At 41.1% G+C, this 19,148-nt stretch overlaps 1 protein-coding gene across 1 annotated transcript in view; it reads left to right on the top strand.

The window, feature by feature from the left end:
• Positions 1-16,407: 16,407 nt before the first annotated feature.
• STK39 (serine/threonine kinase 39) overlaps positions 16,408-19,148 on the top strand; it is a gene marked incomplete at its 3' end in the record, with an annotated part of 86,270 nt that continues 83,529 nt past the window's right edge. The window contains exon 1 of the mRNA XM_079539193.1: positions 16,408-16,828. Within this exon, the coding sequence (XP_079395319.1) occupies positions 16,710-16,828 (119 nt within the window). The 5' untranslated portion in view covers positions 16,408-16,709. The remainder of the gene's footprint in view (positions 16,829-19,148) is intronic.

Genomic DNA, 19,148 nt, shown 5'->3' with positions numbered 1-19,148 from the left:
ACTGCTGAGCCTTCCACGTGTGCAGTGCATTCTTCTCCACTGGTTGACACTTATCAGAATGAACACCAAACAAAGTGATTTTTGAATCAAAAATAGCTTCTTCAGAAGGAGGTGCTTCACATCCTTCCCTTTTTCCTTCTGCACAGACTTCCCACACCAGCTGCAGGCAATATGATTGGTGGCACTGCTACCTAAAGTCACCCCTGACCTAATCACTGACTTGCAAAACTGATGCTGTTTGATTATAGGATGTCAGATACACATCAACAAGCAGCTGCTTGTGTGTTATGACCAGCACTGTGGCTCTGAGCATCACTCCTACTGGCCTTGGTATAAATAGACTATTATTGAGTTAAAAAGAAGAGTAATGAGGTGAAAATGAAGGAGTTGCTTTTTATAAATTAGACTCCCACATTCCAAGTCTTCTGAATATGAAGAAGGTGTTTAAAGTTCTGACTTTCTTCATGAGGGGAATCATCTTCTTATTAGTTAGGTATGATTTTTTTTTTTTTATGGTGATATGGAGTGTCTGGATGAACAAACTCAACAGCAGTATGATTACAGCCTGTTGCAAACTAAGGTGCCTTGAATAGCCAGCTCCCAGAATTGGCTCCTTTCTGGACATTGATGGGAACAGGGAAGGCTGCCCTTCAGTGTGAGAAGATCTCTAACAACTGGACTACGAAATAAACCTCAGACCATCACACTAAACTTGCATCCGATTAATGATACTTTCTTAAGAGTTTTCTGCTTATCTTGTTTTTTTTTTTTTTTTTTTTTTTTACTTTAAAATGTACTAAAACTGGAAAATATCAGTGAGTTTGACTTCAAATTCTACTTGCCACGCTACCTTTGGCGCATGTTTACTTACACTAAGACTTGTGCATCAAGAAAAAACAGATTAAAACTGAATAGATAACCTTGAATTCCTGAGTCAGATGCCCACTGTGTTTTCAGAAATGTGGATTTCTCCTGTTTAGTGACAAGTTCTTCCGAACACATTGCATCAGCTGTGCAATATACAGGTGAAGTAACTCCAATTGTGATTTTGTTTTTTTACTAGTAACATACTGATACTAAGTTTGTAGCTATATGAATACTTTCCTAAGTATCTTAGAAGGAAGCAAGAATGACTTTGACGCCCTTTAAAATGGGAGATCAATTATCATTCCCCCCCTTTCTTCATATGTTCTGACAGACAATGTCCTTTTGATGACTCTTAGCATCCCTTCAGCTTTCTGTTTGTATTGTTTGTTTGTAGGAACGGTGCTTATTTTCTCACAAGTAATTAAACTATCTTGTATTGCAAAGTCAAGAACTCCTGATATACAATATTGGCCCTGATGCATTATTTGATTGTCATTGATTTGAAAGGAAGTTGCTATTAAAAGTAGGACTTAGGTACAAATTGAGATGGTTTACAGCCAATATCCTTGTGTTTCTATGTAGTGCTTTATGGCGACCTGGACGGTTCTTCACACTTAATAGTACAGAAGACATGTGGACACTAATAATTTAGGACTCTACTAGAATTTTTCACCCAGACACAATGTGCTGCAAATATTAATTAGGTCTCACTGTACCTCCTTAGGATAGCTCCATACTGTGAAATCAATTCCAAGGTAACATAAGCAGCTGTTTACAAGGAAGTACCTTCATTCACTATTGTTTTAATGTTTTGTTCTGTCCGTTAGTACTTGCTCACTGAAGCATTCATGTATTGGCATACATCTGTTTACATTAAGACTCGTACTTATAGATGAAAACAGACTCTAAGATTAAAATTCTTGAGTCAGATGCCTACCATATTTTCAGAAGTGTTAACTTCTCCTATTCAGTGACAAGTTCTTATAAACATATTATTGATCATGTCACCATGCATGTTCAGAGGCTTTTTAAAAATGCACGTTACTGATGATCTAATAAGGTAGCTCATGTGCTTTATTATGCCCATCTTCTGCAAGAGTTAGGGAGTATGTCTGCACTCTCATGGTTGAATATAAATGTTCTTGCAGAGCAGGTTCTTTTATTTGCAATCAGTTATGGGTGCTGGATTGCCATTTTGGCCATACAGTCCATACATAAATATATACCAAGGGCACTGATGGCAATTCATGGCTATTAAATGATGTGTGTTTCTGATAACAAAAACATCTTGTCATCTTCAATAGATACCTTATCAGTGTGTTAAAAATGTAATGATTTTTGCTGAATATGTATCTGAATAAGTTCTTGAACCTGATGCCACTTGGATCAAAGAAAAAAATTCTGACTTGAATATTCAAGGTTATTATGTCTTATAATGGCAAACTGCTATTTAAGAAAAATGACAGTATTTTCCAGTATGAGCTCATTGATCTCAATCTAGATATATAATTTGAGAATTGCTGAACATAATGTAGGGAAATTCTTTGTATCTTCTATGGAATTGCAATAGTTAATCTATATTCCATGTCTGATATTTTTCATTAGTGTCTAATTTCATCAAGATATTAATCCTGTGGGCTGGCATTAGGAACGGAGGGTATCAATTACTACTTGTATAGTATATAATATAAGTAATAATGTTATATATATTATATCTGGTATCAATTATTTCCTCCCAGTCTGTAGTGTTTTCTACAGACTATGTTAGGCACTAAGGCATCTTGCATCCCTCTACTCCATTTTGTAGGAGTTAAGACTTAATAAACCACTCTCTACTTTGTGTAATTATATACATTTTTAATCTAGAAATATTTCCTTGCCAAGATGCATGACTTGACCTTTTCAGAAACATTGTTTAAAGCTTACTGATACAGACTCCTGTATAACATCAGCTTTACAGGTTGGATCTACAGGACAAGGACTGACAGAAGCCTGCTTTTGTTTCTTTGTTGCAGACCGTTGCCATTAGCACTCATCCAGAATTAGCTATCTTTTCATTTCTTGGTATCACTTCATAGCTTGAAAGGTCACCACTGAGATGCTCATGTATCAAGAAATAGGAATCCCTGAAGAAGTAGGTCAAGAAATAATCAGACATAAATTCTTTTGCTCAGAGAAGAATTTTGGTCAGAGAAGATGATGGGAAATACTTGATAGGCAGATGATCACAGGCTGGGCTGCTCTGGAGAACTAGAGAGAGGCTGATAAATCATCTGCATTTAGGACAATTACATGGCTCACTAGAAAGCCTCCTGAAGAAATGTGCCTCACTAAATTAATGATATACAACAGATAAATAACAGTCTACAGCTCAAATGCCATGTCAGGTAGAGGTTTTTCTACTTGATGGTAATTAGTCTCAAGGAGGAGTTCTTCCAAATACAAGAATTAAGTACAATTTGGAGATCTAATAAAAAATCCACAAAATTGCTTTTACCTGAATTTATTCACTGTGAATTCAGTTTTCAGCTATAGATTGGGAAAAAGTTGGAGCCTCCAATTTCTACAAAAACTCATTTAAAAATCGTCAAGAAACTTGCATTCAACTGCACAGTTCCTTGTTCTTTTCAGCCAAATCTGTTCCTTTATAAGGACAAAGCATTGGTCCAAATCGTTGTGTCAGGCTCGGAGGACAGGATTTTCTGCAGTTTTTCTCTCTATAGGTTTTTTTTTCAGTCAGCATTTTGACAACTGACTTGACCTTTTCTGTTGGTTTGAGGCATGTAAAGTGGTCAATAATGGCAGAGGGAGATAAAAGAAATGTATTTAATGAGTAAATCCATTCTCCTTTAAGGACAGACTGCAGTCCTAGTGATGGATGTATCACATTACATTGTCACTACAATTTGATTTTGCCAGGCATCTGCAAAAGTGACTTATTTAGGTAAGGGTTAGTGTGGAAAAGAGTAACAGTTTTTTTTTCTCCTCCCTCCCCCCTCAAAAAAAAAAAAAAGACAAACAAAAAAAAAACCAACCAAAGCAACAAAACTCTGAAAACTATCTTTACTCATGGATGTTTTCATTCTTCACTGAAACAATTAAAATATTTGAAGTGGAACTGCTGAGGCTCAGTGTCATTATATGTCCAACACAAGTACCCAATCATGAACAGAAGGATAAAATAGGAGATGAAAAATAACAGTGCATAGACGGTTAGGATCAAGTAGCACCACATAACTCTTGTAAGTTGATTCTGCATTTCTTACTAAGATGGAAGAAGAAAAAGCCACCTTTTTAAATTTGAATGATGTTATTCAGGAAAAGCAAAAGCTTACTTAATCCATGAATTCATTGCCAGAGACCTGCAGGTTGATCATAGAAGAGAAGGACATTAGAGGCAGTGGAAAACTATTGTGCTCTCCTTGGCATGTTACCATGGATCAGATGGGATCAAATCAGTCAAAACAGTAGGAGCACACAGCCTAAAACTTCCACAAGTAATTACAGAGGTAATGATGTTAACTGCCAGGAAATAAGTGATTTTAATTTGTGGTGGCTCATCAGTTGGTAAGCTAACTGCTATTACAGAAGGCGAAACAAATATTTATTGGAATTTCCCTCTCTGCTATCAAAGATTAGGCATTAAAAAAAAATCTGTATGATTTGGACATAGGTACTCTTGTGATAAAGTATTTTATCCACTACATTGTAAGAACTGATATTTCAATGGTATCCAAATAACAGATCTTACTAATTATAGATTTGTCTTACACAGTTTTGTGTGGCTGTTCCTTTGAGATCACTTGCTTTTAATTGCATAGAGCCTTCATCTGAACATAGAGCTGGCAGTCAATCTTCATCTCCTGTCACAGTGTTAAATCTGTGAATTTTAGTACTTTTATTTTCCATAGAAGTCTGAAGTACCCACTGAAGGAAAAGTATTTCCACCAAGGCTGCAATATAAGTATAGTATGACTTTTAAACTGCTGAAAGAGTTAGGAGAACATAAGAAGTAGTTCTAGAGGTTTTTTTTTCTTTTTCTATAAAAACAAAAGAATCAGTGATTAAAAAATGAAGTTGATGAAATGAAGGATGCTGAAATGCCATGACAAAGTACTCTGATAGTTTAGAGATTAGGTAGATCCTTCTTCACATGTAGCTGTGGAGTTTTGTTAAAGTTTAGTGCCTTTGAAAAGTGCTGTGGTATATTTGGTCACCAGTATGATCTTTTTTTTTTTTCCATTTACGGGAAGGCAAGAAGAGAGCTGACTGCCCTACCACTTTTTGTGTCTTGATCACTGTGTCATTCTGCCTCCCTAAATTCCTTCTGCAATTTTAACATCAAAATGTGAAGTTTTTATGTAAAATTGCTTTACTGGAAACTTCTATCTAAAAAAAAAAAGTAAATATTACTTCAAAACTTAATACATCAAGCTCATGTATGCAGTTACTTCTGAGTAACAGGAAAAAGATCTGGAAAAAATGACAGTGATCAACCCTCAAGCATGTCAATTGCTCAAAGGAGTACAGAAGGCAGGAGACAGGTTTTATATAGCCTTGGTGAAAGTTACAACACTCTCACAACTATGGTCCTGGAAAATAAGATGGTTTCCACTTTCTCTTCTTTCCCTCTATTTCTCCAAGGCTTGAATCACAGTGATGATTAGAACAGGTGAAGAACACTTATTTTTCTTTAATTTTTATGGGATTCACTTAAGTTGGCATAATGAGATTGGAGAGGTTACCTGGATGATTCTTGTGGCATGTGGAATTATGTCAAGGTGTTTCTTACAGTAAAAGCCATAAATAGACTTGAAACTTCCACCATGGCCTGGGAGTTTCATTAAAAGATGCAACTCCATTCTCAGCTCTTATTTCAATACCTTATTGTTTCAAGCATTATGTGGTCCACAATTTCTACTTTCCCAAAGGGGATTTTATTAAGTATCTTCACAGTGAAAACAGATACAAATAGCCCCATCATCCTAGTTTAAATAGTTGTTTTGCCCAGGGTCTGTTGATATGATGTGAAAAAATCACAGCCCTGTTGTGCTGGGAGGTTTTTGCACTCTGGGAATGCCTGGAGCAATGCTGACACTCTTGTCCCAGGCTTAAAAAAAAAAAAAACCTCCTGTCAAGGACAATCTTACTGAGGGCAAAATCCAGCCTAGCCATGCCCTGAGCCATAGATCCCCCAACCATTGAAGTGTCCAAGGATGGCACAGCACATCATGAGACACTGACTACTTTGTTTGGCTCATCTGCTTGTGCCTTGGCTTATCCCTGTCCCACAAAGATGAGAGAACTGGGCTCTTCTGAGAGGGCACAGGCATCTTTTCCCCAGCCCTCTGGGCACATCTTTTTAAAGAGGAAATCAAAGTATTAGAATTTATTTATCTATCTATTTATTTATTTCTTTATTTATTTTACAATTCTGAAGAGCTGTTTAAGCTTCCAAAGTGCAGGACTGAAAGGTGATAATGTGATTTCAGTAACACACATCTACTCCAAGTGCCTTAATGTTAGCAGTCAGTCGGGTCTTGCAGTTCTCTTTCAAAAGGCTTTGTTTACTGCATTGTACACCAACTGCATTACACTGCACATTCATTATTTATCCACATATACATAAGGGAATTAAAGTGGTGTGAATGAGTAGCAGATGAGTTGGAAAAGGTCTCTTCAAATGAAACTCAATCTACAATACTTAAACACAAGTAAATAAACAATGATTCTCTATCCATCTGTTCTCTCTTGCCGTGTATTTGAATCTGTAAGACTTGTTTGAAAGACACTTAGATGTCCTTTCTAATTAAAGGAAAATATTTTACATAGTAATTCTCAGCACTCAGATTCTGCTGTTAAACCTTAACTTATTTTTAAAGATAAATGCCTAGAACAGCATTACTTCTAAAAAAGAAGTAATGTGCTCAGAATGGGGAAAGATTATGATTAAAAATAGTGGTGGATCCAATACATGGGGGGAGAAACACTGTATTGACATGCCTGCCCTTCCCATGTCACCTCACCATGTTCCAGAAATAGGAAGAGACAGGTAGACCTATCAACCAGCTGGCTTCCAGTGTGTGGCAAGAATTTTTTTAAAATGTCACTGTAATTACACAAACAACTACGGAATTTTTCAGTTTGATCACTGTGAAGAACTACAGGCTATCTAGTATAAAATATTCATCTGCATTATCTTTTCTTCAAATACTACAGCATCTGCAAAGTCCTGGTCTTAAACTTTGCATGTCTGTTAGACATCACAGACCCATGTCAAGGAGTACCACTCCTTTGAATTCAGGTCCTACCAACAGCCCATATCCTTTGCAAATCTGAACACCTAAAGGACAAAACAGAGTTGAAATGACATTACCGGATTTCCAGAGCCTTGAGTGCAATGCCAGGCAAGGTATCTTTTTAGGGGTTTTGCTGCCTGTGCACAAAGCCAGCTCCAGTACAGCCTGCACCAGACCACTGTGAGAGCTGTGAAGAGCATCACCTGGAGTCTCTGGTCCTGCATCAGCTTTGCTTCTGCCCTTGTCAAGCCCTTGTCTGTAGATTTGACTGGGCCAGGCTTGTTCTCTATCTATTGCCTTGCTTCTCAGATCTGGGGAGAATAAATAGGCTTTTGAACACGTTGACTTGCTTTTGTTCAGGAGTAGAATCACTCAAACTCTGGCAAAATACAGCTAGGGCGGAACTGAACCAAGTTTAAATCCATTAAACAACTGAGAGGAAAGGATAATTGGCAAGGAAGGAAGCGGAGAAGTTGTTGGGGCTGTAGGATGGATGTAACATTAGCATCTCTGGAACAAAAGCAGGCACTGTGCAGCAAGAATTAGTTGTCTGAGTTTATAATTTTTCATATGCAGCAAAATTATGTATTCCTAGACTCTTTGGAAAACAGCCCGGGATGAGAGCTGAGAGATCAGAGCTGAAGTGGCTGTTCCATGAAAGATGTAAGGGAGTGTTTCTGTCCCTGAGTGTTCCTGCTTCTGATCCATGTATATCTCCAAGTTTGCTGCTTCTACGTAGAACTGAAGAAGCTGTGACCTGAGACCTAAGTCCTCCTCATCTCAATACTATCAGTTAAAATAAAATCTATTACTCCCTCCCTCAACCTTATTTCTGCCTATAAGCTACATATACATAAGCTATATTCTAACAAAACCTCACTGACTCTGTACTTACAGAACAATCTGTAAGTAGCAAGGATACAGACATACACCTGCTAAAAATAATAAAAGCTTCTGCAAATTACTTAGCTGAACTTCTAAGGAAAGAGTAGGCAAGAAAGGGAATTGAAAATTAATGTACAAATCTAGAAACTGGCAATCTGCAAGTGAGACAGCCCCATCACCTCTGTGATTATAGGTTGTATCTAGCACTGTCATCTGGCTGACAGAGTGCTGCTCTGAAAACATTCATTGTCTCCTTGTAGTTTTATGATGCTCTGTGGCAGTTTCTGCAGTGGAACTGAAGACTAATAAGGTGGTGATGCGGAGTCTGAGATTATATTGATTCTACAGCCTGGGGAAGCCTTCTGTCTGCCTGCGCTATTTCTCTTGTTCCATTAAGCAAGTGGTTCTAGCATCCAGGCTAGTCTGCTTGGCAGCTTACAGGGGCATGAAGTTAAAAGTGCTCCAAAACTTGAGAAAACAAACTCTTTCTGTTGTGAAATCTCTCATTTGAAAGTAATGGTACTTTGGATTTGTCTGGCTTGCTTCTACAAAAGATAAAAGCTTATAATCTATTAAGAGAGTGGAAACGTCACCTGAATGTTGCTGAGGAATATGAGATCAGCACTAATACAAATCAATACTGGTTACTTTCCTAATAGACGTGCCAGGTTGCAATTCCCCTGACAGGCTGCTGGATATGTTTATGTAGAAGTTTAATCAGTCAGAGCCCTTAGAATATAAGATTTTCATTTAAAAGTAATAATGATTTTGAACCCTGAGACTCATTCGGAGGTCTCACACTGTTATTGGTGTGTACAAGTATTTATACATGTTTGGATATGGTTCCTGAGAAAACAGATCTAATGGTGATAGCGAATGAACAGCACTATTTCCAGCTCAGGCCTGTGACTGTGAGCAGGAGCATTTTCCTGAAGGGTCTTGTCATTCATGTGGTTCATTTGCTGCATTGATACTAGGGAGCATTAAAACACTTAAGTTGAGTCTTGGACCTCTCATGAGGTAGGTTTAGGTTCTCTGTGAATATATCTGGCAATTCTTTTTTTTTTTTTTTTTTTTTTTGAGTGAAAACATTTTAATATGATTTAAATTTTCCCCCCAGTTTTTTGACTAATTGATATATAAGTTCTTCACAGAAGTTACAAAATGCTTTGTCAGAATTTCTAAGCAGCTTTGAAGATGAAAATTATGGTCTGTGCTGCAAATGTGAATTTAAACAAAATAGAACTATTTTGTTTGTACTTTTAAAAAATCTTCTGTGTGATTAGAATAGGCAATTCACTTTACAGCTTAGAATGTAAGATCCTAATTAAAAGATGTCTTACTCTTTGATTTGAAATATTTGTCAGACAACAGCTGAATCTAAAAAAAATGCTTTGCTAATTTATAGATAATATATATACTGTTGTTTAATTGTTCAGTGCTGCATTCAGGCAGTGAACAGTGTCAGGGAATATAAAAAAATAAGATATGGTAAGTGTTAGAAAAATCCTTTTCTATTGCTTATTCCATTAAAATGGAAACATTTTGCTGTACTGAAGAAATATATCTTGCAAATGTAACTCCTGCAAATTTGAATTTACATTTTACTCAATTTAAGCAGCAAAAATTGCTTTTATATACCTTCAGAAGTACATTTACAGGGGAGGTAACAAAACCCTCTCTATCTGTTGTCACTTGTTCAGAGGCTTGGGAGAATTAATAAGAACTGGTACTTAACTCCTTGTCTGACAAAGCAGCGTGGGAAATACTCCTTTATTTTCCTGTTATTAAAGGCCACTGTGTTTCTTCCTATTAGAGAAAAACTATGAGATGTAAAAGCAGATGCAAAACCTATCTGGTCTTCCTTCACCATGTTATTTAGAGATTCTTGGAATCAGGTATCTTCTTGCTGAAAAGCTTATAGTAGACAAAGGAGTCCATGCCCTTCAGCTGGTTTGGCATAAGTGACCATATGGAAGTCCTTAGACTATTCTAGTGCATCAGCTTTCTTTCTGGACAACACTTAAAAATGCATGAGGTTTTTAAAAATTGCAGGTAATGCCTGGAACCTACCTAAATGGCTTAGAGATTAAAAATGACATTTACTGAATCTCAGCAGAAATATCACTGCCACTATTTATATGGAAAATTCATTTGTTCTGCTTCTTTCATATGTCAAGGGATTTTGCAATGTTGCCTCAGCAATGTCAACAAACCATTGGTTTTATCTCATTCTATAGGCAGCTGCTCTCCTTCCTTTCTGGGAGCTGAGTTTGGTGCCATATGTTCCTTCCATTGTCTCTGGATGGAGTGGTAACCATAGCTGTCATCTGTGATATCTGTGATGATTTATTTCCATGTTTATTTGATTCAAAGAGGCATTTATGCCTAGGGACTCACCACCTTGCTATTTGAGGATTTTTACTTCTTCATAGTTTTACACAACCCATTTTTAATTCTGCCTTCAGCTTCCTTCATTATTAATATTCCAGTTCTCTATTAAAAATGTCTGTAGGTTCCCAACAATGATTCATTGATAGAGCTGATAAATTCTGCTTTGCACTATTAAATAACTGGATATGAGACTAATGAAACAGAACACACCAATATCACTACAGTCCCTTTAAGTATGGACGGTATTACTCTAAAACAACTTTCAGCTAACTTCTTGAATTGGAAAAAAAACAACGAACTTTTTATGACCTGCTGAGACTTGTGCCATGTAAACTGCAACCTCAAATATTTACCCAGCTAAACAAGTCTGACTTTGTCAATCAGCTGCTTAGCTGAGATACTCCTCTAGCATGTCTGTTCCAGGAAATTGAGAATATTAAATCATAGATTTTTGCTGACAACATAAACAAGGCAAAGCAAAATTTTACCACTGCCTTTTTTTCAAGTCACCAGGATACTCTTGTTTTCACTGAAATTGTGTCTGCGGAATATGGGAAACCGCCATAGTTAATCTGATAACACAGAAACTACAAGGCCAATATAAAATCTTACTAGCTCTTTTGTTTGCTTTTTAAAGCCATGCATAGCTATAGCTTTTAATACATTTTTCTATCTTTAAAAACAAAATTGAAATAGAGCTGAGATCTTACTCCAGAATTGGTAGGTGTAACTGGGCACCACCTGTCCCAAACTGTGCTAACAGCCTTAACCTTAAAGGCTCTGCCTTTCAGGTACGTTTTTATCAATCACAACCCACAGTTTGCTCAGAACTGTAATTTGGTTTTTGAACTAGTCTTTATTTAAGCAGTTGTCTCTTGCTTTCGTTCATTCACAGAAGCAAAGGATTACACAGCATTTCTTTGTTTTCTGTATGCTAGGCATTTCTCTCATTTGTGCTACCACTGTCAGGACTACCTGCAGGCTGTTCTCGACTCTGAGCTGTCACTCTTCTCTCCACAGGGTTGTGCTGTTTCTCAGCCCTGTGTGGAACATTGGGCTGTTTCCAAACTTTTATACATTTCTTCCTGAAGTGGGCAACTTCAGCTGCTTCAACATGCCACCAGACAAGCCACGATTTGGGCTCCTGAAATTCTTGGAATGAAGTTTTTATTCATAACCCAAGCCAGTACAGAATATAACTTCCTCAATTTGCACAGCTTAAACAGGCTCCGTTAAAGTTTCACTTTACTTTTGTGTTGTAAGGTTGAAAGACTCTCTTATGTTTAAAATATACACATGGTGCTTTGCTTGTCTATGTAATACAAGTTTGTAGTAAACTTACTCTAAGTAAATAGTTTCTGATATGCATGATATGCTAAAGATATTTTTGTTACTATAGGAAATCAGGCTTTACTCCAAGAAGTTCAATATTTTTATTTCTCTGACTCTGCAGATTCAGATAAAATCTGTATGTAAGTATCTTCCTGATGTTTTTGTAAGGTTAGATTTCCAGCTGCCTGGGAGCTTCTAGCTGTCCTAATCTCACTTTCTGTTATTTAGTAATATTCACCCCAGGCCTCTCCAATGCCACTCTCTCTGCTGCCACTATAAGATCAAATTCCAGAACTGCATCATTTCAGCTGATGCTCTGTGTAACTGGAATGACCTTCATCAGTGAGTGCTTTCATATCAGAACAATTCCACATGTTGGTGTAATCAGTGGCAATAGAAAGCTGTGTTCATGATAGCAGAGGAAAAACTGCATTTGACTGGCACTTTTTCCATATATGTTGTTGTGTACTGTGGCAAAATCCAGCTTTTGTTAGCCCCCACATAAGCAAAGCAATCAGAAGGGTCAAAATGGAGTTTTTGCTTCTGTAGCTAGTTTTGTAAGTGTAGTCATGCTGGGCAGAGTACTAGGTCATAGCTCTCTTTTTCACAGCTGTATTTGCAAAGGACATATTACAAGCTATAATGGCAAAACTTGTTTATACCAGGGTATCTGGTTTTCATGTACTGTGCTGATTGCTTCTGATGTATTGATAATGATTGAAAAAAAATTAGGAGTGCTTTCTTGGCATGCTATACCTAGCAGTATGTAGCAAATGTAGGGCTTTTATTTGACAGAATCTGTGAAAAAATGTATCTGTTGGGGGTGTTTTTCCATTTCAGTAACACGCCAGAAAATCGTAAGATCAGGTTGTGCCTAAACTCCTGATTTCTGTTTTTTGTGTAGCAAAATCAGCATGGAAACATTTAGGCTTCTGTTATTCATGGCTGTAGGAGAAATACCAAGTCACAGCCTGACCCAGTGATTGAGCACCTGGTGGGAAGGCAGGGCCAACCCAGTGCAGCTCAGGTGCATGCAATGCCCCTGAATCACTGGAAGGGGTGGAGCCAGGATCTACCTCTCCCCAGTAATCATTTAAGGGTTGGCAGTGGAGACAAGGCTACCTTGTCGGAGGTCCCTGCCTACCAGAAATTTCCTGATTGGCATGTTTCAGTGCTTTCTCAGGCTAGAAGGAATTAAAGCAATAGGCATCTTCCTGAATCTGGATCTGTAGTTCTGCTGCTAGTAGTTCTGCTCTGCCCAGTTACTCTGGATGTCAACAGTGGGTGTAGAGAGCACCCAGTCTGTGAAACAGGTTGTTGTCTCCCATCAGCACCAGCTATTGTTGTGTCAGCCTTCATATCTCATGATGTTTAAAAGCACAGCCATCCCTCTCTCTATTCAAATTGGAGGTTTCCAAATCCAGGGTACAAAATTGCAGGCAGCTGTGCTATACTATGTGATAGTCATATTAGTAGGCCATTTTTAGGTGAGAGGGGATGGCTTTGTTTCACTTGCTTCTCTGAGAGAGAAAGGTGATAGCAGAGAGACTGGTTCTTGTTCTTCCTGCTGTTTTAGCTTGTGCTAGTTCATATGGCTACTTAGATTGTGCCTGTTGCTTTTATTGTTTGGTTGGAGCTATTGAAGGGTCTGAGCATCTGCTTAACTCTTATCCATGTTGGCCTGTAGGCTTCTGACAGTTGCTAGTTTTCCCTGTAGCCTGGCTGTGTAAAGCATTTTTTCACTTTATTTGGAGACTTGGTTCAGCATTGTGTTTCTTTTTTTAAGCACTTCACAAGACCAAACCATGTTCAAGCAGGGTAGGACTGTTCTGAAATGTCCTCAATTTGTGGTACAGTGATTTTAATATATTATTTAATTTTATTATTTTTGAGTTCGGTTTTTTTTTTTTTTTTTTTCTACTGAATCTCCAAAATCTGCAGATACTTCTTTAATCGGAGTTTTTGGGCAACAGGGGGAGGAAAAAAAAACGCTATTGGCTGTACTGCTTTAAGTTTCTAACGCTGCAAGGCTCTTCCCAGCAGCCTCCAGCAGGGGCCCTGCTTTCCAAAGGCAGCTGGCCGGCTGCTGCACACCAGCCGTTTCGAGGGCTGGGGCTGGCTGTCGCTTTTCTTTGTGTTACCTTACGCGAATCTGAAACCTGAGTCCTATGCTGTGCTGGCTGCGCGGAGCATTTCCCGCCAGTTCCACTCTATAGCAAATTGCCCTCCTGGAAAATTCTCCTTGTAAGAGCTGCTCATCTCAATAAAGTGTGGGTGTGCTCTGGAAATTTCCAAAGTTGTATTGCTAGTTCTGGGACAAAAAAATCTACAATGTTCTGTAATTCTATGATGCTAAATTCTAGCAATTTTGCTAGTGATATGGCAGCAACATCACTGGAATTCATGGCTTAGGAACTAAAAGTATCCCCTGCCACCACCCGCCAACAGCTGAGTGCAGATGGAGAAGCTGGCTGTTTGCCATCATTAGTGAGAAACCATTTCTCAGTGCTGATTGATTTGCCCTATGCTGTTGCTGTCCTTTTATTTTCTCCATGTTATTGCTGGCAGAAAGGTCTCCTCTACTAACAACGAGTTTGCCTAGTTTTGGCATTGAGCTTAATATCGAATGACAGTTTGATACATCCTCTTCCAAGTCTTGTTGACCTTTAGTTTTGTGGGAGATAATTTCTAACGTTTGTATATGAAAATGTTTTAATGACTTTGCTTTTAAAAATTAAATTGTAATGAATCATTTTTTCAGCATAAAACATGCAGTATTTACCTACTGCTAGTGGCTTCCATACTAAGCTTAACAGCTGCTTGTAAGAAAATGGAAGCCCATATTTGCAAGTTGTTGATGGACCTGATGAAATGCTAAGCAGTTATTAAAGAATTCATTCTTCATTATGCCTTCTTAGCAACACAGCAAAACATAAATAACTTGATTTTGTTTTGTAGGAATAGCTTTCTTTTGAAACAAGATAGTAAATTCATAGATAAGAGAGAGGGTTTGGCTTGTTATTGTCAGATTATATTCCAGCCATCCTGCTGAGAAGTTAATAATACAACCAAGAGACACATATCACATTATGGTTCTGATCCTACTGTTGCTCCGTGGAAATTTTTCCTTGTTAGGATCAGGGTCTCAACTTTGAATGGAATATAAAGTATTCAGAATATCGATGGGTTGAGGAGATGGGGAGGATAAAGTACACGTGTGCTTGGTTTCATGTCTGGATCCACAGCTACCTAGGGGAAATTCTCTTGAGATTCAACCAAACAGAAGCATACGTATGTTTATACAGGTGTGTTGCCACAAAATGATAACTCCCAAAGCACTTAACTCCTTAGATGTCCTGTGCAAACTGAGACCTGATATGAAGCTACTCTTACTCTTAAGGTTGGATGTTAGGAAATTATTTCTCTCGGAAAAAGTTAAAGTGTTGGCACAGGCTGCCCAGGGTGATAGTTGGCTCACCATACCTGGAGGTGCTGGCTAAATGTGGAGATGTGGCACATGGCGATGTGGTTAGTGGGCAAGGTGGGGATGGGGTGGACCCAGTGATCTTACAGGTCTTTTCCAACCTTAGTGATTCTGTGATTTGTGCTTCTCAACAGTTTTGAGATTCAGTTCTGACATCAATCAGTGCTGGCTCTGAGAGATTTCCAGCTCACATTTTCATCATCAGTTCCAATGACCTTAAATCCCTATTGTAGGATCACTAAGGTTGGAAAGCGCCTCCATGATCATCTAGCCCAACTGTCCACCTACCATCAATATTTCCCCTACTGGGAAGTAGGAAAAAAAGGAAGAGAAATTTTTAAAATCTACGATGAAACTTTTTTTCTTACTGCTTTCTGAATCCCATGGATTTTGAAATATGAAGCTTTCAAAGTAGGAGTGAGACTATAGTAGGTAACACCCTGCTGGTATTACGTGAATGACTGCTAAGATGGCAGAAAGAAAAATACAACTGTATGCTATATTAATATCAGTTTAAGTTCCTGAGTTTCATCTACTCAGGGATTGTTTGGTTGTGTTTTTTTTTTTTTTAATCTTGTCTCATATCATGCAGAGAGGTAGAAAAGTTTAACAATGACTCCTGTCTGTTTAGACCCCTCAGTTCTGTTGGCTGTGGGAACAGCTCCCAGCTGTGTGCTAACCCTGCTTGGTGAGTGCGAGGCTGCATCTGTGCTGAGGTGTAGCAGTGTGGCATCGCTTCCTTGCCTGAGTAAGGCCGCTCCACTGCTTTGCGGGACTGGAGTGCCCAAAGCTGCCAAAACCAAATGGTTGCTCATGTCTTCAAATTTAAATACGAGTGTGCAGCAGTGATGCTGTTGGCAGGAACGCTTTTATGCTTGAAGCAAGTGCTACAGAGGCGTTTGCACGCTGGTGCAGTTGGCCTAACAGGTGCTTTCCCCGGTAGCATCCCCGTCGGCCCCGGGCTTCCTCCAAGACCCCGCAGCGTCCCCGCGTTCTCGGGGCGGCCCGGGGCTCTTCCCGCAGGCCGCGGCCTGCACGCGCTCAACCGAGTGCCCGCAGCGCTTCCAGCCGCGCGCTGCCGGGAGCCTCGCGGATGCGCGAGAAGGAGGACGGCAGCGAGCGAGCCGCCGGGTCGGCCGGCGTCCGGGGAGTCCTCGTGCTGCTCCCCGCGAAACGGGGGCGCGCGAGAGCGATCTCCAGTGCCGAGCGCCCGTCGCGGCCCGCCGGCGGCCGCCCGGCCTCTCCTCGGCGGCGCGGGGCGAGCGGAGCGGCCGGGGCCGGCGGCGGCGCCCGCCTCTGCCTCCTCCCCCTCGGTGCCCTGCCTCCTCCCTCCGCCGGGCGGCCGGCTGCGCGGGGCGGGAGGGAGGGAGGGAGGGAGCGGCCGAAAGGTGTTGCTGGAAGGGAAGTTTGAAGAAGGTCGCCGGGTGCCCGGGCGCTCCGGCAGCATCATGGCGGAGCAGGGCGAGTCGCCGGTCCACGTCCAGCAGCCCCAGCCGGCGCCCGCCGCCCCGCCCGTCGGCTGGCCCATCTGCAGGGACGCCTACGAGCTGCAGGAGGTTATCGGTCAGTGGAGCGGGCGGGGTGGGGCGGCGATGCGGCCGGGGCGGCGGCGGGGGATGCTGCGGGGGATGCGGCGGCGGCCGGCTCCGGGCCTAGCGGCGTCCCTCCTGCCGGGGCCGGTCACTGCGGCGAACGCGCCCGGCGCTGCAGTGGCGCCGCCGCCGGCTGCCGCAAACTTTATCCGCCCGGCGGCGGGCGGTGCGGCCCCGGGGGGCGGCGGCTCCTTCTAGAAAGCGCCGCGCCCCGCCCGGTGCGGCCCGGCGGCTACCCTGTGCCGCATCGTCGCCTCGGGGCGGCGCGGAGCCCTCTGCTCTCTGCCGGGACCCCGGGAACTGCGGATGCGCTCCTTGCGCCGCGTGGCTTGCGGCGCGCGCAGATGTACGCGCATCCGCTTCGATTAGTCTGCATTTTTCTGATGTTCCCTGGGGGTGGTGTTTCTCGCCCGTAGACCCGCTGCTGTCGTGCACGCTTCTTTTTTCCTCGTGCCCCCCCCCCCGTGTATGTCGGCTCGCGCGCGAGTTCGGTGCGGTGTCACCGCTCAGGTCCATCCTAGAGACATCTGTCCCGGAGGGCGGTGGGACGCAGCCCCACAGGTAGGGGCTTGCTGCTGCGTACGTCGTTCTTGCCATCCAGCGTGCATCAGATGGGCTCTATCTCCGTCTGTGTACTTGGGTTGTGTTATCCTGAGATATGCTCTGTGATGATGTGACTGCTGTTAGCAGTCCCTGCAGTGGGAAGTTTCTCATCTCCCGACCTGGCCGCTGCTTGTTGCTAATGGAAGCTACCGTGAGAAAACTTGCTTTTGTTTGTATGTGACTCTTTGAACTTTGAGCAAATGCTGCAGGTGATACAGGCTGGACCTAAGACTGGGATTGCTATTCTTTCAAACCATTTAAATGAATAAAAGAAGCAACCCCTGGGAGCCTTGCCTGGTCGTGCTGTTGGCTGTCTTCAGTATTGCACAGCAATTGCTCATGGCTTTCAGGCTGATAGCAGTGAGAACTACGCGTTATTGATTGGGGCTGCAGGTTGTGCACACCCTCAGCGTTGTTATCAGGCAGGCTGTTTTCCATAAGCAGAAACAAAACGTTTGAGGTCTTCTACCTTAGAGGAGCTGGGATGACTCAGTGAATGCCCCAGTGCAGGGTTATTGGCTGCTCTTACTCAGCATGGGAACGGATAGAAGTTCCCCATGCAGAATTGATTCTATCTGTGTAAGCTGTATCTTTGCTGAGGATCAGACTCCCTTCCAAGGCGAGTTAGTTTTTATTTAAGAAAAGCATCTGAAAGTGCTGGGTTAAGCCTTGCCTAGGGTGAGTCATGAGATTTATCTTTCATAAAATGGCTGGATGAGAGCTTTCTGGGTAAAAGTCTTTCTCCTTTCTGCTTAAATTCTTACATTTAATATATTTAGAAATGTAATATGCATATACTTTAGCACCTACCCTTACAGTGGATGAATGCTTATTGGTGTAGCAAATCTGCAGCTGAAGAGAAACTGTATTGCTGGGTACCTATGGGTGTTGTTAAATATCAATATTTCCTTAATTAAAGCGAAGCCTAGTGAGGAAAAGGAGGTCATACTGGGTATACGACCATATGATCCATAAACCATATATTCAGTTCATGTACATGGTGAACTTCTCTGACTTGTATTGAGCTTCTGCTAAGTTGTTGAGACTTATTTTGTACGGTGACTTAAATCTTGTGGGTTATCACAGTGGTTAATCACCACTGTGATTAAGTTTTGTCTTGATACTGTTTTAAAACAGTAAACACAAAAACCTTTAAATTCAGTGCAGTTGACCAAATGTGAGCATAATGTGTATCTAGCATCTCCGTAATTGTTAATTTCAATAGATATGAGGTGTTCCTAAACCATTGGTTTTATCGGAGAGAGGGAGGAATTATACAGCTCTAGCTTGGATCGTATTCCTCTGCAGCAGCCACACCATTGTTAGCTGCAGCGAGAAACTGAGCAGCCGCCAGTGGCTGGAGAGAGCCCTTCACCTGTGGCAGGCACCTCCCACATCTCCCCCAGGAACTGGGTCGAGTCCTCAGGGGATGGCTTCAGTTACAGCAGTCCTTTGCCAGTTAAATGAGAAAAATAAACTGTATCGGGGCATCTCTGGGCTCTGCAGGTGAAAAGGCACACTAGGATGTTTGGTCATAACACTTCACAAAATAGGCTTTGTATCATATGGCAATTAGTACACAGACAAAATGATTTTGGTCAACTGCTTTAGAAGGTTTTTAATTTTCAATGGTGGTCACAGAATGGAAAGTGAAAATCAATATTAGTCACATGGGTTGTTTCTGTCCTGCCT

The sequence above is a fragment of the Tetrao urogallus genome (assembly GCF_951394365.1).
Source record: "Tetrao urogallus genome assembly, chromosome: 8".
NCBI lineage: Eukaryota > Metazoa > Chordata > Aves > Galliformes > Phasianidae > Tetrao > Tetrao urogallus.
The sequence above is the reverse complement of the archived record's forward strand: the minus strand, read 5'-3'. Positions and strand labels throughout refer to the sequence as shown.